The following is a 26,770-nucleotide window of genomic DNA, read 5'->3' as shown; positions in this document are numbered from 1 at the left end:
GAGTGGTCCAAGCAGAGCAGATGATTACAAGTAGTTCTCAACTTACAAGGGTTCGTTTAGCGACTGTGGAAAGTTACAATGTCACTGAAAAACGTGAGTTATGACCAGTGGTAGGATTCATTTTTTTTAACTACTGGTTGTGTGGGTGTGGCTTGGTGGGTGTGGCAGGGGAAGGATACTGTAGAATCTCCAGTCAGAGGTGGTATTTGCTGGTTCTCTGAACTACTCAAAATTTCCACTACCAGCTCTTCAGAACTGGTCAGAACCTGCTGAATACAACCTCTGGTTATGACCATTTTTCACACGTACGACTGTTGCAACTTCCCAATGGTCATGTGATCAAAATTCAGATGCTTGGCAACTGACTCATATTTATGATGGTGTCCCGAGGTCCCACCCTTTTGTGACCTTTTGACAAGCACAGTCAATGCGGAAGCCAGATTCACTGAACCACCATGTCACTAATTTAATAACTGCAGTGAGTCATTTAAGAACTGTGGCAGGAAAGGTCATAAAATGGAGCAGGTTTGACTTAATGGAAGTCTCATTTAGCAACAAAAAATTTGGGCTCAATTGTGGTCGTAAATTGAGGACTGCCTGTATAATGTTATTGTCCCTCCTCCCTCTTAAATGTTATACAAGTCCCTTCATCCCCTCATTTGATCCCTGTCTTTCTTAATCTTCAAATCTGTACATTCTTGCTTCTTTCTTCTGTTAGTAAAATGTTCATATAAGGCAGTGGTAGCTAACCTTTTTGGGCTCCTGTGGCAAAAATTGCTTGCGCTCAGATGCTCGTGTGCCAGTATACAGAAGGCGATGCATGCAGTCCCCCCATGGCCCCTGCGCATGCCTGTGCGATTTTCCACCACCATCCCCTTACCTGCACTGTACCTCCCAGCTGATTTTCGGCCCATTTGAGGCCTTTTTCAGCCTCCCAGAGGCTTGAAGAAAGCCTCTGCAGGCTTTGCAGGATGAAAAATGGGCACGTTTCGGCACTTTCAGTATTTCCGGAAATACAGGAAGTGATGAAACGGGCCTATTTTTCAGCCTGCAAAGCCTGAAGAGGCTTAAGTCTCTGGCAGGCCAAAAAAGGCCTGAAAATCAGTTGGGAGGCGTGCGCATGCGCAGTGAGATAAGTTTGCCTGGGGCTCGTGTGCCCACACAAATGTCTCTGCGTGCCACCCGTGGCACGCGTGCTATAGGTTCACCCTCATGGATATAAGATTTCCAGTCTTTCAAAAAGTATTTGTTTTTTCTTCTTCTGACCATCAGATCAGTTTGCCATTTTTTGTGATTCCTGACATTTTCATCCTCCATTTTGTCACGTTGGGGGACTTCATTATTCTTCCATCATTGTGCATTATTCTGAGGGGAGCATTTTAGCAAAATATTTAGCAGCAGCACCCCAGTTGTATCCTGCAGAATTTCACCTGCTCCCTTGGCAGTCTGCAGCACTGTGTGGCTTTGGATGAAATGTACTCTAAGACAATTGCTGCCATTCTAGAATTCCCCAGATATTCTCAAGAGGAGAAGAGGGCTGGTATCCCAGGGCATCTATAGCTTCTATGACAAAACAAGGGTGGCTGTGTTTCCTCCAGTTTCAGTGCCACCTATTGACCTAAGAAGCCTTCTCTTCTTACAGATGGTGAGCTTGATGGGTTGGTTGAAGTGACTGGATGAGACCCTCAAGTACCTGAGCTGCAGTATCCTGTGCTGCCTCATTGAAAGGAAAGAGGATAATAAAGGAGCGGGGGGAGGTTACATCCATCTGATAGGCCTTAACAGTTCACAGCAGATGCTCTTAATATCACTGGTTTTAGGGGCCAACTTCACACTGATGGTAACCTACATCAAACATGAACATTATACCACAAATTCTGGGTTCTGATTCTCTCCTAGAGCATTTTACAGGTTGCTAGAATGAAGCAATTCTCCAGCAAAGCAACTTCAATGGCTATAGAAACTGGAAATTATTTCACTTGATGTCCAACCTTTAAAAATAATTAATATTAAATTACTTCCTACATCTAAGATTTTTTTAAAAAATTTGCTGTGTCTTCTGATCACTTGCTATGTATTCTTCTGTCTGGCGCTTCTAATTTTGAGGCAAATATTATTCTCCAAAAATTCATTGCAAGTGGTTTTTTCCACAGCCTTTAAGAATAGAATAGAATTCTTTATTGGCCAAGTGTGGTTGGACACACAAAGAATTTGTCTTGGTGCAAATACTCTCAGTATACATAAAAGAAAAGATACATTAGTCAAGAATCATAAGGTACAACACTTAGTGATAGTCATCGGGTACAATAAGCAATCAAATCATACTAGGAAACAGTCAATATAAATCGTAAGGATACAAGTAACAAAGTTACAATCATACAGTCACAAGTGGGAGGGGATGGGTGATAAGGAGTGATGAGAAGATTAACAGCAATAGTAGTGCAGACTTTGTAATAGTTGAACAGTGTTGAGGGAATTATTTGTTTAGCAGAGTGTTGACTTTCGGGGGAAAAACTGTCCTTGTGTCTAGTTGTTCTAGTGTGCAGTGTTATATAGCATCATTTTGAGGGTAGGAGTTGAAACAATTTATGTCTGGGATTTGAGGGGTCTGTAAATAAGGCAAGAGTGTCAAACGCAATTTCATTTTTGTGTTTGACCTCAGGGCCGGGTGGGCATAGCCAGGGTGGGCATGGCCAGCTCAACGTCACTTGTGTCACGGGCACTTGTGGTAGCCTGGGTGGAGTTGGGGGATCCATTGTCTCCAGCAGAGGAAGGTGGGACCAGGGAGAGCTCTGTTTTTGGACTCTGTTTTCAACTGCAATGGCTTCCTGAAGCCTTCTGCCAATGAAGCCGCAGCTCTTGAGCTCCATTTTTGCTGGCAGAGGCACCACGGGCCAGTCCTTTGCTGTTTCCAGAGTGGCCCTGTGGGCCAGATCTAAGCACCCCATGGGGTGGATCCAACCCACAGGCCTTGAGCTTGACACCCCTGCTTTAAGGCATTGTCACATTTTCTCTTAAAAGTGTAGCTATCAAGCTCAAGCAAAGACCAGCCAACCTAAAAGCCCTTCTCTTCTGGGGCTAAATGAACCAGTTGCTAAATGAGGATCACTTGTACTTTATAGCTATACATATAGGTTTATCCCTATACATAGTTTACATGAAGTTATCTGTTACTGAGCATCAATCAACATGAAACATATCCACCTGAACAATAGTTGGGAAATTTCTTCAGGAAATGACATTGATCCAGAACTATTTGTTAGTGATACCATTAATGCTGGCCAGGACGTACTGCTACAGTTCTTTGGTTCATACTTGTATTGCAACGTATTTTCATATTCTAATCTAGAGAGAGAAAATATTCTATTTTTGGAGGATAGAAAAGATATTTTCAATTCTGTCTGTTGCTTTTGAAATGTTATATTTCAATAAATCTGTATACCCATTTTTCTGCCTTCTCCCCTCAAAGGAATGACCTTCTAAGACTGTAGAGTGTGCTCTGATTTAAGGATCAGCTACCTCCCATCATACATCCCAGGGCCAAGATGATGACATTCTTCCTACAGACTTTTCTTCTAGCTTGCTTTGTACAGACCAAGATCTATCATCGCTGTGAGTTGGCTCATGTCTTGAAGAAGAATGGGATGGATGGATATGAAGGTTACAACCTAGCCAGTTGTGAGTGCATTTCCTCACTGGATAACAAGTACTGAAGTAATGAAAATTGGACTAACGGCCTACACTAAATATTCCCAATGTAGTTTTTATTAAGCAGCATTTCCTGTTTTATATCTCCATAAGTAGGTATTGCTTTATTTGCTCTGGAACTTGCTCCAGCTTGTTAGATCTCTTCCCACAATTTCACATGATTAATGCCTCTTCTTTCCTGGATCTGAATAGTAGTATTTGAAGCTAACAGGTTCTCATTTCTGGTTATGCTGATCAAATCCCTAGCAAGCCATCATTTGAGATTTTCAAGAAGGTCCCTTCCAGCTCTGATTATCTGTAAGTTGCAAACTGGTGTAGTCAGATCTGACTGCTGGCTACTATAGAATAGAATAGAATAGAATAGAATAGAATAGAATAGAATAGAATAGAATAGAATAGAATAGGAATTGGAATTGGAAGGGAATGGAATAGAATTTTTTTTCGTTTTGTTAGCAGAGTGATGGCTTTAAGGAAAAAACTGTCCCTGTGTCTAGTTGTTCTGGTGTGCAGTGCTCTATAGCGTCACATTTTGAGGGTAGGAGTTGAAACAGTTTATGTCCGGGATGTGAGGGGTCTGTAAATATTTTCACAGCCCTCTTTTTGACTCATGCAGTATACAGGTCCTCGATTGAAGGTACGTTGATAGTAATTGTTTTTTCTGCAGTCCTAATTATCCTCTGAAATCTGTGTCTGTCCTGTTGGGTTACAGAACCAAACCAGACAGTTATAGAGGAGCAGATGACAAGCTCAATAATTCCTCTGTAGAACTGTATCAGCAGCTCCTTGGGCAGTTTGAACTTTCTGAGAAAGAACATTCTTTGTTGTGCTTTTTGAATGACGTTTTTGATGTTAGGTTTCCATTTTAAGTCTTGTGATACAGTATGACAGAACCTAGAAATTTGAAGGTCTCTACTGTTGATACTGTATTGTCTAGTATTGTAAGAGGTGGTAGTATGGGAGGGTTTCTCCTAAAGTCTACCACCATTTCTATGGTTTTGAGTGTGTTCAGATCCAGATTGTTCTGGTTACACCACCAGGCAAGTTGTACAACATCCCGCCTGTATGCGGATTCGTCATTGTCTCGAATGAGACCAATCACTGTTGTATCATCTGCAAATTTCAGTATTTTAACAGATGGATCGCTTGAGACGCAGTCATTGGTATATAGGGAGAAGAGAAGTGGAGATAACACATAGCCTTGAGGGGGGGTGCTGTGCTAATTGTACAGGTATAAGATATGATTCTGCCTAGCTTCACCTGCTGCTTCCTGTCTGTGAGGAAGCTTATGATCCATTTACAAGTGTGTTCAGGTACCGCTAGCTGCTTTAGTTTAGTTAGAAGTATGTCTGAAATGATGGTATTGAATGCTGAACTGAAGTCTACAAGGAGGACCCTTGCATAGGTATTTGGAGAGTCAAGGTGTTGTAGGATGTAATGCAAAGCCATAAATAATTTTACTGTTATTATTATTGGTAGTATTTATTACCTTTAGAGCTTATCTTTCTTCTGAGTTCTTAAAATGGTATACATAGGAAAGAGAGAATAACCCTCATGTTGTCCTCACAAACAACAACTGTGTGAGATAGATGAGACTGAGCAGTAACTGACCCAAGATCACCTAATGAGCTGCATACCTAAGTTGAGGTTCACCTTTGGGCTCCCTGGTCCCAGTCCAACGCCTTAACATTTATACTGTCATTTGCATCTACAAGGATGCTCTATAATGTGTCTTCAAGTGACAGCTCAGTAGAATACGTGGCTCAGAACAATTGTTAAACTCTCTTCCCAATGTTCTTTATGCCTAAAGATTTTACCCTTAGTGGTGCTTCTCCAACTAAGTTGAGCACCTTTCCTTACCTACAGCTGCACTCACATTTGAAGAAATCAAAGGCATTGGGGCTCTAGATAAGATGTACCATAATTTTCAATGTCAAGTTTGAAAGGAAAGGGAATTGTTTCTAAGTAAATGGTAATAGTTTAAAATTGGGCAGACTTCCTATCAGTCCCTAGCAATTTTGCTTTGGATGAGGTCAGGCAAAGCATTTCAAACTCCAGTAATGTTTTCCCCTTTTGTAAACCAGTTTGATGCACATTTTGCCATTTCCATAGATCATTAGCAAAAGATTAGTTCTAATTACCTGTTCATGGAGAGTCTATTAATGTTGCTTTCCATATAACCCTTTGACATGACTCCTGTCTGCTCTTTTTAAAAAAAAATAGGGGAGGGAAGATCTGCTTGTCTCAAAATGCCTAGTGGGAAGATTAAAAACAAATTTAGAATCAACGTTGAAAGGAGGGCTTTCTTAAAAGCTTTTTCTACAAAGGCATCTTGGCATGACCATGCAAAGTAGGGATGATGGAGACTGAAGTCCCACGAATACAAAGGACCGCAAGTCAGAGTAGAATATTGGGATGAAAGTAGTTGAATACTCTCCATACATATATTTCATATCTAGGTCTCTAGTTTACAAAATCTTGCCTCTTGGTTACATTTTGGAATATTGAGTCAGAATGAGTGGAAGGCTGTAAAATGAACTCCCGAGGAACTTGTCTGATTTCTCTTCTTTGTAGGGGTCTGCATGGCATTTTATGAAACTGGCTTTGACACCAAGACGATTGATCATCACAGAGGTGGCACCAAAGACTATGGCATCTTCCATATCAACAGTGGTTTGTGGTGTAGAGAAAATAATTCCTTATCAAAGGCCCTTTGTGATATAGCTTGCTTAGGTCAGTTTCCAGCTCTCCCCCCACACAAGGTGGATTTGTGCCCTAGGACTAGAAAAAATTAAGTAACCAGTGGTGGGCTGCAAATTGTTTAACACTGGTTCTCTGACTGTGTAGGCATGGCCAGTTGGTCATGTGACTGGGTGGGTGACGTCACTCATCACACCCAGCCCTGCCTTTGGGCCCATGCCTAAAAGGAAGAGGTAGGATTCAGTCAGTTGGGGCTAATCCCACCCCTGGCTGGCCCTGCCCCCCACCAGTTTTTCGGGATGTTTTCAGGATGTTTTTGGACTGTTTTCCAGGCCATTTCCAGGCCATTTTTCAGACTGTTTTCAGGACATTTGGGGGCCATTTTCAGACTGTTTTTCGGGCCTGAATGGCCTGAAAATGGCCTAAAAACAGCCTGAAAATGGTCTTAAAAATGGCCTATTTTCTGGACTGTTTTTCTGGCTGTTATGGGGCTGTTTTGAGGGCATTGTCAGGCTGTTTTTTGGGCCACACAAAACAGGTGAAGGCCAACATACTGGAAAGTCCCTTCCCATTAAACGTGCTAGGATGGGCTGAAGAAAATAGTAATCTAAAAAAAAAAAAAAACCCCAGAGAGCATTTAGTTACCTTTTCTCAATTAAATATTTGACACCCCTCCAATCTGTAATTTGAATAGCCAGCAGGTGGCGATGTTTCAATACTTCTTGAGTGGTACAATTGTTTTGATTGGCGGGGGGGGCAGGATCAGATAAATTACCATTACATATGGTGATGTACAGAAAAATTAAGAAAAGCAAGCAAACAATAGTTTGCCCTCTTGCTATATTAGGGTAAAAAGAAAACAGATTTATCATGAACCAGGATCTTGGGGAAGCAAGCAACCAAAACTTGGTAGGATTCTTTTTGCCAAGGGTTTAGGTCTCTTTATTGGCATTCTGAATCTAAATCTAAATATAAACTTCAATTTTGTACAGGTTCATTATCAAGCCCTGGTGCTGGCAAAATTTTACGGGGTGGACAGAATCTGATATATGTCGGAACTGATAGTGATGATTGATAGTCCTCCTGTGTGAGATTTTGGAAAGGGGCCAGGGGACCAGGATAAAATCCTTGTGACTCTTCACTCCACTCCGACGGAATTATTTTCCTCTGGAGATCTGGAGTATGCCTTCCCTAATAGAATTTGGGAAGGCAATAAAGAGAGAAGCCTTTTATATTTAATTCTGCACGGTGGCACAGTGGTTAGAATGTAGTACTGCAGGCTACTTCTGCTGATCATCAGCTGCCAGCAATTTGGCAGTTCGGGCCTCACCAGCTCAAGGCTGACTCAGCCTTCTGCAGTCGATAAAATGAGGACCCAGATTGTTAGGGGCAATATGCTGACTCTGTTAAGTGCTTAGAGAGGGCTGTGAAGCACTGTGAAGTGGCACATAAGTCTAAGTCCTATTGCTATTGCTACTGAGATTGTACACTGAAGGAGGATTGAGCTATTTTATGGTGTAAATGAAGTTTGACTAGAGCTAGACTATTTTATAAACCCACCAGAAGTCTACATAGAGTCAGCATTTTTTAAAGTCATGGAATAAATAAGTACAGGTAGTCCTTGACTTACAACCACAATTGAGCCCAAAATGTATTTTGCTAAACAAGACAGATGTTAAATGAATTTTACCCCATTTGGCAACCATGGTTGCCACAATTGTCAAGTGAATCATTGAAGTAACACGCTTGTTAACTGAACCCGGTTTCTCCATTGACTTTGCTTGTCAGAAGGTTGCAAAAGGTAATCACATGATTTTGGGACATTGCCATCATTGTATATATGAACCAGTTGCCAAGCATTTTGATTTTGACCACCTGACCATGGAGATGCTACAAAGGTCATAAGGGTGAAAAAAATGGTCATAAGCCACTTTTTTCAGTGCCGTTGTAATTTTGAATAGTCACTAAATGAGCTGTTGTGAGTCGAGGACTACCTGAAGTCTTTTCTCTGCCTCAAAAGAGTTTCTTCCAACTTTGTGTCTGCTGCCTTTATTCACATATTTCTATCATCTCCCTCTGTTGCTTGTGCACTCTCTCTCTCTCTCTCTTAAGATTTGCTGAATCCTGATCTTGAAGATGACATCATGTGTGCCAAAAAGATTGTGAAAGGCTCCACTGGCATGGCTGCCTGGTAGGAGAACAAATGGCTGCCTCTGTCTAATGATAAGTAGACTAGGACAATCTCACATAGCTCACAGATGGATAATTTGGTGCTGCCTGAATGTTTTAGATCAGTTTTTTTTTAAAAAAACCTGGGTTCCATGGATGGCATCCTGTTTCAGACAACTTCTCTAACAAGCTTTGTTCTAGGTTGTGGGTTGCATCTCAAATACTGAAGAACACCTGGCTGTCTCTTTCAGCCTCATTATCTACATGTGATAATATGTCCTTTGGAAATGTGTTTTCAAATAGAATTGCCAGTTCTCTGCCCTGTCCTTCCCCTGTCCTTTTTATGGCTAATATTAAACAGGTACAGTGGTATCTGGGTACTCAACTGGTTTGAAATCCCTTGAATTGGGTACTTGATGCATTTTGATGTGAAAATTTTGTCCTGAAAAATTGTTTGTTTGGTACTCAACGCACAAACTAGAACTTGTCGGCTGCCTTGTGACTCACTACATTATTTCCTACAGGGGAAAATTGTTTGGTGCTCATCATTTTTGGTACTCATCGTGCCTCCTGGCTGGTACCAATTAATGATGAATAGCAAAGTACCACTGTAACTTTTTTTCACTTGCATTTTGTATCTGAAGCTGTTGTTACCAAAATGACAAGAAACACCCCTATAATAGAAAAAATGTGATAGACAGACTAGAGCAGGGGTCATCAACCTTTTGGACCTCAGGGACCACCAAACTCATAATTTTAAATCCCAGGGACCACTAATCGGTTCTGTGGGCATGGCCTAATTTGTGAGTGTGGCTTGGTGGTGATGGGCATGGCTTGTATGTAAATATTATAAATATTTATATAAATATTGAATTTTTTATTTTTTAAAAAAGCAACTTTTACCCAAAATCAGGCAAAACAGGCAGGCAGATTGAGTTGCTCACAAAATCACAGATTCATTCAGAGATCTATCTATCTGACATTGGCTAGGTCAGTCTGTCACATAAAATTTGCTTGCCGTGAGTCTGCACTGAATAATAGAACCTTCAGTCCTAAGGGAGTTTCGGCTGTGCTTAAAAGCAGACCCGAAGATCTAAAGACTAGCTAGAAAGCAAGAAATCCAACCATTTCCTACTTCCTAGCTAATCTAAATCTCCCAGCAAAGCAGAACAACTGGTGGACAAAAAAAAAAAAAAAGGAAAAATAGCAATTTAGCAGGCAAGTTTGCCGGGTAAGGAGTGATTGGGCGGGGAGGGTTCCCGTGGGCCATGTGGGCATCTTCCTGCTCATCCTGGATTAATTGCTTTGGGGGGTGTTCTGGGGGTGACATTTCTCTGCGGCCCACCAGAATTTTCTCATGGCCCACCAGTGGGCTGCGGCCCACCGGTTGGCGACTGCTGGAGACTAGTGGACCTGTCTATTACGAGTTGTTTTAAAGAAAGGAAAAGTCTGCAGGTACAGATTGCCTAACAATTCCCTCTCCCAACTCTTTTAAACAACTTGGGCTTCATTATTCCTTTTTGTGAAATGCAGGTGAATTTTGTAATTTGTGTGGGTTCTTAATCTCAATTTAACAATTGTGGATAAGAAAATTGTGGAAACCTTTTCAAGAAAACCTTGAAAAAATGTACTTTATGCATCTGCAAATGCATCTCTGCAATTTTTCATATTCGTAACATTAAAACCCCCACTCCAAATGTTCTCTTCAAACAGAATCACATAAACCAAACTATAAATACATGAAACTCTTCACTATGAATTGCAAAATCTGATCTCTACTTTCTCATTGCCAATATGTGAAACGGCAACTCACCGAATAAGAAAAATGAGGGCTATTTATACTGAAGATGTAGAAATCCTGCCTCTTTTGGGCTTATTTCCTCATATTTTCAAATAATTTATATTATACTGTCAGGTAACTAATTCTGCTGTAATCTATCTGGATTTTCAGCATAAAGAACAGCTGATTTACCACATCTGGGTCTGCATGTGGAATCTACTTCAGAGGGATTCTAAAAAAAAGCAATATTAGAGTTCCTAATGTTATTTTATGTGTCTTTCACAGCAAAATAGCTACAAAACCCCAGTTTTTAGTCGCTTTGAGAGGCAATTATATTCAGGCTGATAGAGACATGGGAGCCTAAGTAAGAAGAAAAAAAAAAGTTAAAAAACACAGTTATAATGTCCAAATAGTACTACACATAAATGCTAATTTATGACTTAACATGATGGTCTAATTTACACAACTCACTAAACTTGTGGTGGATCACTGCAATATGCTGAACCACAACAGCAACTCCATTTTACTTTAGTCTACAGAATTGTGTGAGCCCAGCCAGCAAATTCCAAAGATACAAACACGTAATCTTATAGACTCCATTAATTGAACTGTGATGGTTTTATTTTAAAATAAAATTAAAAAAAAGACCTTTTAGGGGCCTTCACTGCAAAATTAGAATGTGCATAAATATGCCTATCAACTACTGTACTGACTGGTCATGCATATGGCCACATTTATGAAATGTATCTATATGCATGATTAAGATATGTATGGAAGGCTTTCAGAGAAGTGAAATAAAATGAGGGTGCAGAAACCTATCAGAATAAAATTACAAATTTAATATTTTAAAACCCACCCCACCCAATAGGATTGTCACTGAAAGTGGCAATCTGAAGCCACTAACAGGATTCAAAAGCCCATCTAATAACATTGCTTTCATCATCTTGCAGAAGGCCAGTAGTTAAAGCGGGGGTGGGGGAAGGAAGGATGAACCTACCACTGGGAGAAAAACATTGGCTTTTTTTTTTTTTTTGCTGATACTGTGCTTTGTATCAAAATAGTACATGTGCATATACAGTTTATTCTGATTCATTTTCTCTTACTACAGGCACCAGTGGAAAAAGCACTGTGAAAACCATGATATGAGAAAGTGGGTAAACGGGTGTAAGATTTGAAAAGGAACTGGCTGCAGTCTGTTTCACCTCTCCTGTATCAAATAACTTTTTTTAAAAAACTTACCTTCTTTGTTCTTTCATTGGTTTATTCAATTTCCACTTATTGACAGAAAATGCTCATAATACATTCCTTCGCTTTGTCCTCTTGCTAATTGCACCAAAGTCTGGGGCAGCAGATTCTGCAATGAAGCTCCTGCTATGTGGGATACACTGTGATGGAGAGATGTCTTAATGAAGAGCTCTGCGCAACACCATTAGTATTTAGAATGTAAGGAGGAAGTTCATACCTTGTAACTGCAGGAGATGTAGGAAGATGCAGAAGAAAGCCACAGTTTGATTTACCCACGGCACTATAATTGCAGGCCACTAGAACTGCCATCATGTTGGTTTGTTTTAGTGCAATTTCCCGTTCCAGTGTTTTGACATTAACGTGTGCAAGGCCAGTGTGAAGAATGTGATGCCAGATACCAAATACACACACACACACACACACACACAAAACACACACACACACACACACACACACACACACACACACACACACACATATATATATATATATATATATATATATATGTATGTACATATATATATTACTCATAAGGTAGATGCCAGGGCTCCGGTAGTGACCCCCCATGTAAATCATGAGCCCCTAGCCTGATTTTCAAAGCTCAAAGATTTATTAGGAGAAGACGTGCCAGTGCTGCCTGGATGTAGCTGACTCTGAGGCACATCATTCATTGTCACCCTTGACCTTGGTTTTTCCCCCACCCCCGGGTGTATCATAATTCATATTCTCCAATGGGACACATCCATAGCCGAGAGTCATCAATCACACTCTCCAGTTAGAATTTTGCACGGCAGAAACTTCACCTGGAAACTATCTATGAAATATTCATGGAATGCAGTTTCAGTTTTGCAGCTGCTACACTACTGCCCCCTCCCTTTCTGTTGGCCACTCTAAAAGACCAGAGAAATATTTTATGTGTTGACAGTAGAGCAACATGGCAGGCAAAAAAAATGGTCACTGTGAGTGAGCTGAGAGCAAAATTTGGAAAGGGGGCGACAAGGGGGAAACATGGATAAACAAAAAAAGTTATGGAAAGGCTGTAGTCTCATCACACTTAACCACATGATAGACAATGCTGCTGAATATACAGACAACGCCACATGGATGCCTTCGTACAACAGGCTTATTAAGTTCTTCCTTCATTTCCATAAAGGGGAGGATAAGGAGGGGGCAATGAAAAATGGGCATTTTGAAAGCTTTACTCAAATCATCAGATTTGACAACTTCCATTTAACATAGAGATGCACGTACATAACTTTTAAGGTTGGATGTTCAGTTAGTAGTAACCTTGGCTAATGGGGATGGAACTTAGCAAGTAATGTAAGTTCAGCTCCACTGATTTCATTTATGATGGAAGGGCTTGTGCCAACTCATAACATGTTTAAAGGCGAGCCCCATGTAAGCACAATGGCTTCATCAGAGGTCAGTCTTTCAATAGGGGAGATGCATGAATTCAAGGCAGCAGCAGCAGTGGAACTCAAGGGGAGGCAGCTACTGACCAAGCACCATTCAAATTACAAGAGACTGCCCAACTTCCTTCCGTGCTCTTCCCAAATAAATAAATAAATAAATAATCAGACAGCATTAAGTGGTGAATATATGTTTACTGGGTGGGTGGGGGGAGCCAAAGCACGGAGCAGGGCACACTTTGCCGAGAGCTAAAGGGGAATGAGAAGTAGCAGCATGGGAAGAAGGGAGGCGTTGAGGTGAAACCATTTACTTCTACATGCACCATTCCAGGCTCCGTTCAATCTTGGCCCCAGAAGATTCATGACTCACAGAGCACTGAATAGGGGTGACAGAGTTAAAGAAATTGCGCGATACGTTCAGGATGCTGGAGGTGGTGTAAGTGCCATCCCCATTCAAGATCACTGATCCAGAGGTCACTCCCTCAGTTATATCTTTCCCAGCAGCACTCCACTTGATCTCTAGTAAGCCTGGGTAGAAGTCTTCAACTACACATATGGCGTGGACATCAGAAGATTCTGGCTTCTGGGAAACGTCAGACAATATGATGACGGATGATGGTACTTGTACTGATTGTCCTGGGGAGAACAAGGATAATTGAGTCTTGCCATTCTCCCAAACAGCCATAATATTGTTGTTTCGGAACCATACTTCTACAATTTGGAGTCAACCCTTGCCTTTTGAGATCGGATACAGGTACAGATTAACAGACCTTGGAAGGGACCTTGTAGGTCATCTGGTCTAAAAGCCTGCTGGATTGGCTGATTAGCTGCAGCAGCACTCACTCAACACTGAGATCTGTAAAGGCAGTGGTGGAATTCGACCAGTTCGGCCTGGTTCTGGTGAGCCAGTAGGAGCGATGACCAGCAGAGACCAAATTGGTTCTCCCCGCCACTCTGCTGTTGGGCCCATCCGCCCGCCCAGGTTCCCATACTCACTTTTATCTGCTAAATTTGAAGCGCAGCTGCTTTGTGTGGCACAGAATAGTGCTGCGTGGCAGCTGCTGAAGCGACTGGGATCGTGCAGGCTTGCAGGAGGCGAGTTAGAATGCCTCTGCGCCTGTGCAAAGTGCGCATTTGGTGCCTGTGTGCATGCAAAGTGTGTGCACGCACGCAAAGTGCGCCCACCAAGCCACACCCACCGAACCGGTGGCAACAATATTTGAATCCCACCACTGGTGTAAAGGTGCGACTTCTGCAGTTGAAGTCTGGCATTTAGAAAGCAACAGATCTTCAGTTGCTGCCCGATGAGTCTGAGCCTTTTCATGTCTTCTATGGATGATTTTTACTATCTATTAGCCATCTTTTCACAACTTGCTTCTGAATCAAGGAGAGGTTAATGTGTTGTGAGAATTATAAAAAAAAATTATCCAAACAGATCCAGTTGTCAGCTTTGAAATTCAGCTGCCACATATAATGGAAGGGGGGTGGAGGAGTTGAAAAGTTCAAGGTTATTCTGTATGTCATACTAAGAAATTCCAGTTGCAGTTAATTGGTTCTCGTGATTTATGAAGTGTAGAAGTGGGAAGAGAGAAGGTGGATTCTATGTAAGGCACGAAAATACTTTCACTTTGGGAAATTGCCTTAGATGTACCAGATCTGTTCCTAAATAAATCAATTGGAGAGAATATGTCTCGGAGTGATTGATATCATGGATACTTTCTGGATGCCTTACACCAGTCAGTTGTAAGTGGGAACCATCAAAACATATCAATTGGCCTCTTTGCAATTCTGGTCCTCCATTAAAAAAAAATCTAAGCCTTTCTATTACAGAACTCACTTCTGAAGCTTAGTGACACAGACTAGGCATTTCAGACACAAGACAGTTGAAATGGTCAAGCTATACCTACAGGTAGCCCTCAACTTACAACTGTTCATTTAGTGACCCTTCAAAGTTACAAGGGCACTGAAAAAGTGACTTATGACCATTTTTCACACTTAATGACTGTTCCAGCATCCCCACGTGATCAAAATTCAGGTGCTTGGCAACTGATTCATATTTATGACAGTTTTAGTGTCCTGGGGTCACGTAAACCCCTTCTGGGACCTTCTGACAATGGGGGAGCCAGAGTCACTTCACAACAGTTTGACTAATTTAACAACTACAGTGATTCACTTAATAACGGTGGCAAAAAAGGTCATAAAATGGGGGCAAACTCACTTAACAAATGTTTCACTCAGCAACAGAAATTTTGGGCTCAATTGTGGTCGTAAGTCGAGGACTACCTGTATTGCTCTCTTCTGGGCTAATTGGAACTGGATTAGTGATAACGTGTAATCTTGCCAGTTCCCTTCTAGTGCAAGGCCTTGCGGGATATCAGTTCCTGGAGAAGCTGTATGGACATTTTTTTCCAGATCTAGCTGCAGAAATCCACATTACTATTAGATAGTAGCAGAGGTGATACTCAGCAGGTTCTGACCAGTTCTGAAGAACTGGAAGAGAAAATTTTGAGTAGTTCAGAGAATCGACAAATAGCACCTCTGACTGGCCCTGCCCCCATTTATTATCTGCCTCCCGAGTCCCAGCTGATCAGCTGGGTCTCCTTTTGTTGCCCTGCACAGGAGAATGGAGCTGGAAAGCAGGTTAGTGGGGTGGGGAGGGAATGGGGAGTTTACAGTATCCTTTCCCTGGAGTGGGGAGGGAATGGGGATTTTGCAGTATCCTTCCCCTGCCATGCCCACCAAGCCACACCCACAGAACCGGTAGTAAAAACAATTGAATACCACTACTGGATAGTAGTAAAGATTTTTGCCATTCAGGTCTAATTGCTCTGCTCCAGGGCTGTCAAATTCCCTGCCCATAGGCCAGATGCATCATGCGCTGCCCACACCCACACCCAATTTAGCAAAGGGGAAAAAAAGTCCCTATATATGTCATGTGATGCTGCCATGACACCATGAATTTGACACCCCTGCTCTACTCTGTCCTCCATGTTTCTCCACTCAATTAATAGGACAGAATTGAGTGCTGTCAGAATCACTGGTAAGGAGATTTGACTCAGTTAATAGCTGACTGGGGCAGTGGTGGGATTCATTTTTTTTTACTACTGGTTCTGTCGGTGTGACTTGATGGGCATGGCAGGGGAAGGATACTGTAAAATCTCCAGTCAGAGGTGGTATTTGCCGGTTCTCCAAACTACTCAAAATTTACACTACCAGTTCTCCAGAACTGGTCAGAAACTGCTGAATACCACCTCTGGATTGGGGGATATATGCGTTGTGGAAACAGAACCATTGTGCAAATTCAGTCTAAGCCGGATCCCCACTAAAGGATAACAAGCAATATCAACATTAACTTTGCTGCCATCTAGTGGCCCCTTGTAAATAGAGCATTCCATAAGCTGGCAGCCTTCAGTTATTTGGTTCAGCTGCATGTAGAGTTCTCAGGGGAGGCCTAGCCAATGGCTGCTGTTCTCACAATAAGACCAAACCCCATTTGTTAGTTATTAAAGCAGTGAAACCCAACCTTTTGGGCATCAGGGATTGGTTCTATGGAGAGAGGTTTTTCCGTGAACCGGAGGGGTTGTGATTTCATGTGCTGCTTGCATCCCCTGGATGGGGCTTCGCTTATTTGCAACGACTGATTTCTGGCATGCCATGGACTGGTTGCCAGTCCATGGACTGGGTGTTGGGGACTCCTGCACTAAAACCTCAGGGCAACCCAGATTTTCATAACATTTAAATGCTATAGACTAGTGGTGGCTAACCTTTTTGGGGCTCCTGTGTTCGTATGCTCACACTCGCATGCCAGCACCCAGAAGGCAATGCACGCCCCCCATGCTCCCTGCACATATGCACACACTCCCCCCTGCCACCCCTCTTATCTGCACTATGCCTCACAACTGATTTTCAGCCGGTTTGAGGCCTTTTTCGGCCTCCCAAAGGCTTGAAGAAAGCCTCTGAAGGCTTTTCAGACCGAATAATAGGCCCGTTTTGTCACTTCCAGTATTTCCGGAAATACAGCAAGTGATGAAATGTGTCTATTGTTTGGCCTGAAGGTCCTGCAGATGCTTTCCTCAAACCTCCGGGAGGCCGAAAAAGGCCAGCCGAAAATCAGCCATGAGGCGCATGCATGCGCTGTGAAGGAAGTTTGCCTGCGGCTCGCGTGCCGGCACAAATGGCTCTGCGTGCCACATGTGGCACGCGTGCCATAGGTTCGCCATCATGGCTATAGACTGTCCTCATCTTCGGCAGAAACAAAACATTCAGTTCTTTTGCTTCAGGGGGTTCAGCTCAAGGGAGCATCTCACTACTTTTTTCCCTGTTCTGGTATTCTAGCAGCATTTGTCCCCTCCCTCCCTCCCTCCTTTGTAAAGACACAGAGAAAGAAAATGCCTTTACTTTACATCTGTTATGTATTATTCCTGCTCACCTCCTGTGATGCTGAGCCGTGTTCCACTCCCTGAGACTGCTATCTGGAAATAATTTCCCTCTGCTAGACAGAAGTAGGTGGCACTGTCCTCTGTTTGCACCTTCTGGATCTGCAAGACGTAGGCATTGGTGTCGGCATCCCGGATGGGCACAAAACGTGCGTCAAATGAAGAGGATCGGTCTATGTTCCCATCGTTGCCATGCTTCAGGATGAAGGCTGGGCTTTTGCTTGGCTTTTGCTGGAACCAGAAGACATGGTAGTCCTGGATCTTGCCGCTTTGCAGAGGGCACTGCAGGACAGCAGTAGAGCCCTCAGCATATGAGGCCTGAGGTGGCTGGATAGGCACGGGTTGCAAGGCTCCCCCTGAAGAAGGAAGAAGAGGAGCAGAGATCTACCCTACAGCTGAAAGTTGGAAACACCTTGATTCGTTTTTCTTTTGAAAGAATCTGCTCATCCCTGCCTGCCTGAGATCTGTATGGAGAACTTCCCTTTCCAGAGAAGGAAAATTGGTTGGGCCCATTAAACAAAGCATTTTTATTTGGTTGTGCAACACACTTAATTAAATTAATTCAAGACAGAGCAGCTCTAATTTGCAGAATATCCTAAACTTGGTTTTAACTTGGGCTACTTAGTTATCCCTATCTTGACCCATGGATTAGCTCAGGGTTCAGTATACTCTGCAATACCACTGACATCCTCTCCTTAAAACAGGGAATTCATAGCCATACAGGTCCATGGTGATGCAATGGTTAGAATCTGCAGCATTGCCGGCTAACTCTTATTCCCACTACCAGCAGTTCAATCCTGATGGGGTTCGAGATTGATTCAGCCTTCCATCCTTCCAAGGTTGGTAAAATGAGAACCCAGATTGTTGGGGACAATATACTGACTTTGTAAAACACTCAGAGAAGGCTGTAAAAGCACTATGAAGGGGTAGATAATCTACGTGCTATTGCTATTGCTAAGTGTTATGTTAAGTATATTCTGTTTCTGCAGCTTTTCTATCATGGCTCAAAAGCTCTTGATTTTTTTTTTTCAGAAGCCTATTGGTCTGCCAAAGTGAACAAAGCTCATGTTTTTGAAGGGGACTTTCAAGATTCACAAGTGTGATTCCATAGATATTCTGTTTTAAATAGTATTACATGGCCTTTTAATTAATAGTAATATGAGGCTGTGCCTTTTGGGGGGGGGAGAACAATCTCTTTTGCTACTTTGCAAGCTATGTTAAGGTGACCAAAAGAAAGGGAAATACATTGCAATAATATTGCTAACAACCTTCCATTGTAAACCTGCAGGGAAATGTTGTTTAGAACATTATGTAGCATCTTGCTTTTCAGCAATGGCAGCCATTCTCTCAGCCATTCACAGAAGCACAGGACAATTGGTTGACTTATATACTAAACTTAAATGTGCCTAGTTAGACAGAGGTTTTGGTGAGAATTTGTCCCAAGCAGACTTATGTATGCATGTCCCACAGAAGATAACAAAAAAATCATGCTGTGAGTGTATCATAAATGGTAACATTATATATTTGTCAGCTTTAATACAATCCCATTAATACATTTAAACAGATCATAACTTCAATATCCCACAGTCCCACAAATACAAAGTATTTGTGTATTCAATGTACGGCCTGATAACAGAACTAAAAAATATACTTGCTAGGAAACTTTCCACGCTGCTAGTTCAGTATTGGTTAAAGAATGGCCAGAACCATGCTTGGTGGCAAAATCTAGGTAATCTTGGTTGAACAAAAATACTCTAATGAAAGGAACTAATTAGCAGTTAGATGAGAGACAAGGGGAAAATTCAGAGCTGTAAGCTAGTCTCCAAGAAGTCAAGCACAACTTGAAAGAGGTTTTAATGATTGGAAAGATGGAAGCGGGGTAATACAGTATTTTCTGTTCTAGTTTAGTTTATTTTTTTTAAAAAAATCACAGCAAGAAGGAAAACAATTTACAGCACACCTCAAAACTGGCATTTGGCTATGTAACAAAGGGGAGAGAGCTTGGGATTCTTAGCCTTATCTCCAATACACATCACCGCAGGAACTTTGCAGACGTTTCAAAGTGGAGGTCTCTTGATCTTGTGGTATTGTCCCACAGACCATCAGAGGCCACTTTGAGCATTATTTGCTCAGGGGACCAATATGACAATAATTGTTTCTATCTACTTGTCATTGAGATTCCTGCTTATTCCATGTACCTGAAAAAAAAATGGAAATATCTATCTATCTATCTATCTATCTATCTATCTATCTATCTATCTATCTATGCCCTAATTTTCTCTTTTCTCACTCTTTTAGTTGGCACATGTACTCACCCTGGATGGAGAGAGCCAATGAGAGGCACAGCAAGATCTTAGCACTCATCCTTCTCTGCTCAGGGTGGGTCTCTGGAGCGAAGCCGGTTTTCAGATCTTCACCGTAGAGAACACGTACCAGGCACAGTGTTTTATGGGTCTCAAACTCATTTGCAAGCATTTGCTTACAAAACCAGCTTCTTTCCTGACTTTCAGGCAATATAGCTTAGTGATGAGCTTAAGGCAACAGAGCATAAAGCTGATTATAACTGTACTGGGGGATTTCCATGGGGGATTTCTTCAAGCTTTGAATGTACACAGGTTCTATTTCTTCCAAAACAGTGTGGTCCTACTGAATTGGGATAATGGAAGTTATCCTAACAATGTGTTTTATTCCGTTTAAAAAAAAAAATCCTTTGCATCCAGGCAGAAAAGACCAAACATTCACAAATAAGTCCTTTATTTAAAGCAGATTTCCGGATTACAAGAACAAAAAAAAGAAAGGTTGCTGCTCCTAATTGTTAGATTCTTAATGATTAAAAAAAAGTCTTAGCAATTTTGTTAGTGTCGTATTCTATCTAGTTAATTATTTTCCATCCATTCTTACAAACTTCTGAGGATGAATTAGTTGGTTTCTACTGGAAATGTTGAACTAGCCTTCCCACCTTTTAGCATTCCTTTAAAGTGTCCTTTAGCATTTATCTTGTTATGCAGGCATTTGTATAACTAAGGGAATAATTATTTTCCCAGTATGGTTTATATCCGAAATACTGAATGTTCTGATAATTTTCTTAAAAGTGCTATATGATTTAAAAGTACTCTTTAAATTTGATTTCCAACATGCATTAAGTTTTGGGAGGGTCTATAATTCTAATCAGTAAATAATTTAAAATTTAAATTTAATATGCAATGTATTCATATGTAATTTTTAAAAAATTAATAATTATTTAAAATTTAATAAACCGTTCAGAATTAATATTTAATTTAATAAATTGAATTTAAAAGGACCCTTTATTACTGAGATTTCTACCTCAGTTCAGTATAACAACTCTGAGCAGTATACAGAATCTAATCCATAAAGAGAAATAGTCTACAAATACACAAAAAATGACAAAATGACAATAATGGCAACTGGCAAAACATGCCTAAATATATATTAAATTCCTTTTCTCCACAGAACTCTTCTCTCAAAAGATGGGGAAAAACATGCTTATACCATAGTTAAGCACGCCACTCATCTGTTCCTGAAAGTTCTATGAAAAAATAAATTTAATCACTTTTCATATGTTTTGGGGAACAGAGACAAATGCCACTCAGGGTCAAATTTCTCAAAGGGTGTCCTAACAGAAACTTCTCATTTCCAGGGTCCTTCTTCCTATCCAGGGGTATTCATACAGGAGTAAAAATGGGCAAAATGGCAGGCGTGGTGCCACAATTGAAGTCCTACCTCTTTCCTATGTGTGTGCATACAAACATGCATGACCTGGAAGGTGATGCGGTGCCAGCTCTCAAGCAGATTGTGTTCCCTGTTGGCAGATGCTGTGCTGTCCTATCTCTCACTGAGTGGGAAGTTGTAATGGTCTGTGGGAATGACCCTGGGACACAGACGGAAGAGCCCCATCCTAGACAACCATCATGCAAAAGAAGTGTACAAAGCATCTCAAAAGGACCCCCCCTCCCCCAGTTCTCTGGAAAGTGAAGTCAAGGGCAGTGCAGTACTTATAGACTGGCAAGATCCTGTCACTGTAAACTTGCAGTGAAGGTAATGTTAGCACTCATGATTTGTACTTCCTGTTTGGACATGTCTTCCTTGCTGACAGGAAGGGACTGGCATCTATTGACCTCCCTGACAGCATCTTTTGGTCAGGCAGATTCTACCTGAAATAGACCATTTTGTACTTGGGAGGAGCAGTCTATATTTTTCTCTCTGTGTGTGATTTCTATTAGAGGTATATACAACAAAAGCAAACCCATCTTTAATCTTTTCCCTTCGTTTAGGCATCTCAAATAATTTAAACAAGGAATGTCCATTTTTCAGACTTGGAAAATCTTTGCTGTTGTTTTCATTAGGTTGTTATTATGTGTGTCTGTGTGTGTGTGAAGAGGATATAAATGAAGAGGATATATACATGCCTTGCTGCTGGTAGAATTTTAAAAATTGTATCATTTGTTGGTTGAACATTACAATTGTCTTAAGTTTTTAAATTAATCTTTTAAAGTTTGATTTCATAAAAGTTTCTACAAATCTATTCTTTGTAGTATATACAGTATATGGAAAATCCAAATAATGTTATAAACCAATGGCTACTATAGTTATATATTTGTGCTTTAATACACTCTGAAACTACTAAGAAGTCGAGCTTAGAGGTTTTCACAGATGTCTATTAAATTACATATCATCAAGCAATGGAATATTTGCCTTTTAAAATTTTTCAGTGTAGACTGAGATTCTCCCCCCCGCCCCCCCACCCCCTGTTACTCTGTTTCAGTGGCCTATAATTTCAGAAAGTAGAGAAATCATTTTGTTTTTGCGGTGTAGAAAATGGAGTCAGAAAAATCCTTGCATATTATTCAGAGACCCTTCAGTAAATCTTGAACTATATTTGGTCTATCTACCTTCTTCTGAATCATTTGTCTCCATTTGACCTTTTGTTCAGGAGACAGTAACATCAGAGCATAAGAATGAGACTTTGTCATGCAACTAGCAAGGAGGGGTTGAGCGGAAATAATCTGGTAGCTTTCACTGTATGGTCACCCTGTATTATTCAAAGCTACTTTATTTTTTTCTAAAGTTTGGCTAGTCCCTACCCATATAAGGTGTTAGGAGTTATTCCTTTTCCTTTCTTTAATCCCAAAACCTTGAAGAACCTTCATCCTTTGAATTTAAGGCAAGCCTTGTAGTGGATGGAGAATAAACTCATTCTACAGTCATAAACCCATCATGGAAGCTTGGAAACAGGATATTTCCTTTCACATTCCCAGAGCAAAGGAATATGATACTATACTGGCCTCCTTAAGTTATCTTGCTATTGTGTTTCATGTGTGAATAGTGAAGTTCTGAATAAGTGAACTATCACCTTTGGTTTATCTAAAAGCAGACATTTCTAATCTTCTTTTTTGGATGACCATTACGTGTCATAACGAAAGTTTGTTTTAAACTGAAATATCTTCGGTTAAACCTTATTATTCTCTGTTTGTTTGTTTTTTGAGAACTTTATTGTCAAGGTTAGAGGTGTTGATCTCAAATTGATGAATGAGAAACCACACTATGCCTTTGGAAATACCAGATTAATTTAACAGTTTTTATTGATAAGATTACTTTAGTTTCTCAAAATACTACTCAGCTCTTAAATTATATTTGGTCCATGTGAAATGATCAAATTTTGCTTTTTCAGCAGAGGATTTACTGATTTATTGCTCAATATTTATTTATCACTGTTCTTTTGAACTAATAATTTTCTATTAGCTTAGATATGTATAATTTGTATCTTGAAAACAGATTGTTATTTTACGTGAAAAGAAAGAAGTAAGTATCTGTCATTCATTCTCATAATTTTTCTGAAAACCAGCCAGTTAAATAACGTTTCATCAAGGGGGAGTTTCACTAGAAACTTTTCTAGATAGGAAAATAGTTCATATATAATTAGGTAAAAAAAATTAAGAAAATTTGAAATTGGAGTTTTGTGAGAGAAAACTTTAAAAGTTTATCTATTGATAAACTGATTGAAAAATTCTCATCTAGCATGCTGTATAATTACATTTATTTGAAATCATATTGCCAATATGATAGAAAATAGCATTCAGCAAATTCCACGCAGTTATGTGTCTGTCATGTTTGGAAACTGATGCCTGTGATTCTTCTGAAGGTAAAACTACATAAGAAGCATACATGGAATGTGAGATCCATGTACAAAATAGAAGCTCTCTAGAGTGGATTGTTACATTTGAGTTGATTCTGAAACATATTTCCTGTATGGCACTGTCTTTAAAAGTAATTTTAAAAGTGCTAAGATACGAACAGGAGGCTTTTTAGAAAACCATGATGCCAACTCCAAAATTAAAGATAACGATAGGAACGGGAGCAATATTTCATGAAATGAGGACCTCTGATCATTCATAACAGAGACAGCATACTACGGTGGGATTTCTAAGGACCCAAGTATCAGCAGATACATGAGTTCCTAACAACTGACACGTCAGCACCTGATTGGTGAAGAAGGAGCGACCTGATGGACAAAGAGGCCTAGTCTTGCAAATTCAGCTATTTTTCAGTTCCATTAGTCAAATGAATTGAGATCAATCTGGAATACATCTGAGCTAATTATAGGCTGGGGATGGATGATTCTGACACACCTGGTCAATGTTTTTCTCAACTTGTTTTCTTAAAAGGCTTAAAAATACTTTACCGCAAACCACTCGCGCGCTCCAGAGCGTGTCTGCAAGGCTTCCAAAAAACCGTGGTGGAGCCAACAGAACTGAAGTAGTTTCCAATCATTAAATATGGGCTAGGTCTCCACCCAGAGAGACCATGCCCCTGTGACTCTGGACACATAGAAACAACAGCATACATACTGTTATTATTTATTTATTTATTTAATCAAACATTTATTAGATAACAGATAAAATTAGAACATGATTATGATTACATGAAATGGGTACGAATAAAAGTGAATAGTAGGACATAATGGGCTTATGCACGCCCCCTTACAGACCTCTTAGGAATGGGGTGAGATCAAGACATTTGCACTCACCTCAACTCACTATTATTATATAAATATGCAGGATAAATGGCACAATCCTATCCATATAATGTTGCCAGATTCTGCACAATAGCATCTAAAATCCATCAGATATTGGATGGCCTTTGCATCAAGCCACTAAGAGGGCCTTACATTATGATAGACTTAGTTAGCCGTACACTAATATTTCCCCTGGAGCCATTTAAAGTTTTTACTCCTCCCTTTAGATTCTTTTTATTTTTCTTCCTTCCTTCCATACATATATATTTAAAATAAATTATAAATGCATGGGCTTTCTAACCTTGTGTAACTTTTGTTTTTCTATTTTTTAGCCTTTTAAAATTATTGTTTGTAACCCAACTTCTTTACTCTTGTCTCTGACCCTAATAAAGATTTGTTCATTTTTTTGGCTAAGTGTCCAATTGTTTTAGTATTTATTTCATTGGAGTGTATATGGTTGGATTCCTAGCTAGGCTTTCGGATCAGAATCTTCTCAAAATCTTGAAATTTTCCTTTGACCTGACAGATGGGCCTCTGTAATTCGGATTACATCCACACTTCACCCCTCTCAACCCTCTATTCATCACTGCTTGTGAGGGAGGGCAATGGAAAAATATGAAACTAGAGGGAAATAGAGAATAAGAAAGAGAATCCAGAGTTATATCCATTTCAGTTCAGCAGCATCTTTATAAATCAGTTAAAACTTCAGGTTTCAATCCTTTTAATTATTAAATCAGCTGCATTCTACTAAAGTATGAACTTCATTGCTTCATAAAATAAAGTATAATGCTAATTTTTAGCTCATGCATCACCAGAGCTTAATTATGAGGAACAGTATATTAAATTCTCAGATTAGAATGCTTGTTCACTTAATCTTTGATGGGAAGACTGTATCACTTCAGATAAGAGTAGTCTTAATGCATTTATTTTTAAAAAAACCTTGTGTAATGGATTTCAAAATCTTTCATTGGCAACTCTAATGGTTTACTTAAAATATTTTTTTAAAAAAATGAAGTGACCAATGGCCTAATGAATAAAACTGGGGAAAATAGGCTCAAATCTCATTTGGGTTTTATCTGATGTGGAAATGTTACATTAAAAAGGTAATGCAAACATCCGTTTTCTTAATGGAAGACACATTCTCTACAAAAATGTGTTGAATGTCATTTATTTTGTGAAATAGAATCTGTGTTTAAAAATGTAATGGCTACTGTCATTTTTAGATTTGTGACACTGTCCATGTTATTTGGTCATTTACTCTCACAGCTAAATAGGCTAAATCAAACAATTTTCACTTCTTTCCCCAGCTCTCAGTGAATAATTGTTATCTAACTCTACACATGGATCTTACAGAAAGGTGCAGAATAGATTATTTTTTTCAATTTAAATTTACTTGCTTCACATTGAAAAAAAGCAAACAGCACAATCCAAATAAGTGTTTTATCCTTAGTATTGGAGGCTCTTGAGGTACTGGGTTACTTGTTAGCTATTAATTTGTATAAGATTCAGTTTAAAATGACTTAAAAAAGGATGTCTCAGTGGGAAGGTGATGCTTCATAAGATGTAAAGTAAAATAAATCTAAATACAGTAATGTAAGAATAACACTGTGGTGCTTTCTTGCTAATTCTCTAGTATAATTTTAAGCAAGAAGGCCGGATATAACATCCTTATCTCACAATAACTCCAGTTTTGATTGGGAAACTATAGACATCTTAGAGTAAGCCAGATCCAAAACTGGAAGGGAATTCCTAGATGCCCATAGTTCCGATGAATCAGCCATTAAAAGACCCATTGAGATAAGCTCCATCTTCACACCATTCAAGAAAGGAAGCAACCCAAGATCAAGGAAAGTGGCAAAGACCTACACAGACCTTTCCTTATCACATCTATTTACCAACACCCAGATAAGCAGGTACCAGTTGGATAAGCAAGAACAATAAAAGAACAAAGAATGCCCCCCTCCAAATTAAGAAGAAACAATACCCCAATCAAAGATGGTAAGAGAAGCTACCACAAATAAAGAGCTAGCAAACTCCATTCTCTCATGCAATAATAATGTTACCTAGCCTTATAATGCAAGATCTGCAGTGAAAGATACAAACTCAAAGATCACCAAGAACTCAACAATGAAACCCTTATCCACATATGTTCTCCTTTATGGCAATTTCAAATCACTAGAATTAAATGCTAGGGATATTATAAAGAGCTTTTTGCATTCCAGTAAATAATGTTTAAAGTCTTTTTCTGTTGCCATGCAGTCTAAACATTTATTTCTGCCAGCTACATATATGC

At 40.1% G+C, this 26,770-nt stretch overlaps 2 protein-coding genes across 2 annotated transcripts; one reads left to right on the top strand and one right to left on the bottom strand.

Annotated features, from left to right (window-relative positions):
• Positions 1-3,548: 3,548 nt before the first annotated feature.
• LOC113443421 (lysozyme C-1-like) lies at positions 3,549-11,553 on the top strand. The gene is made up of 4 exons (XM_026711626.2): positions 3,549-3,678; positions 6,280-6,438; positions 8,518-8,596; positions 11,463-11,553. Exons 1-4 carry the CDS (start codon positions 3,549-3,551, stop codon positions 11,527-11,529), a joined length of 435 nt encoding a protein of 144 aa, XP_026567411.2. The 3' UTR covers positions 11,530-11,553.
• A 1,630-nt stretch (positions 11,554-13,183) lies between these two features.
• Positions 13,184-19,924, bottom strand: LOC113443283 (immunoglobulin lambda-1 light chain-like). Its single transcript, XM_026711395.2, has 3 exons — positions 19,760-19,924; positions 17,438-17,800; positions 13,184-13,644 (listed from the first exon to the last, which is right to left on the bottom strand). Exons 1-3 carry the CDS (start codon positions 19,917-19,919, stop codon positions 13,322-13,324), a joined length of 846 nt encoding a protein of 281 aa, XP_026567180.2. The 5' UTR covers positions 19,920-19,924; the 3' UTR covers positions 13,184-13,321.
• Positions 19,925-26,770: the final 6,846 nt, after the last annotated feature.

This window comes from Pseudonaja textilis, chromosome 2, assembly GCF_049901715.1.
Source record: "Pseudonaja textilis isolate UNSWEBS1 chromosome 2, rPseTex1.2, whole genome shotgun sequence".
NCBI lineage: Eukaryota > Metazoa > Chordata > Lepidosauria > Squamata > Elapidae > Pseudonaja > Pseudonaja textilis.
Note: the sequence above shows the minus strand (reverse complement) of the source record. Positions and strands in the feature narration are given on the sequence as shown.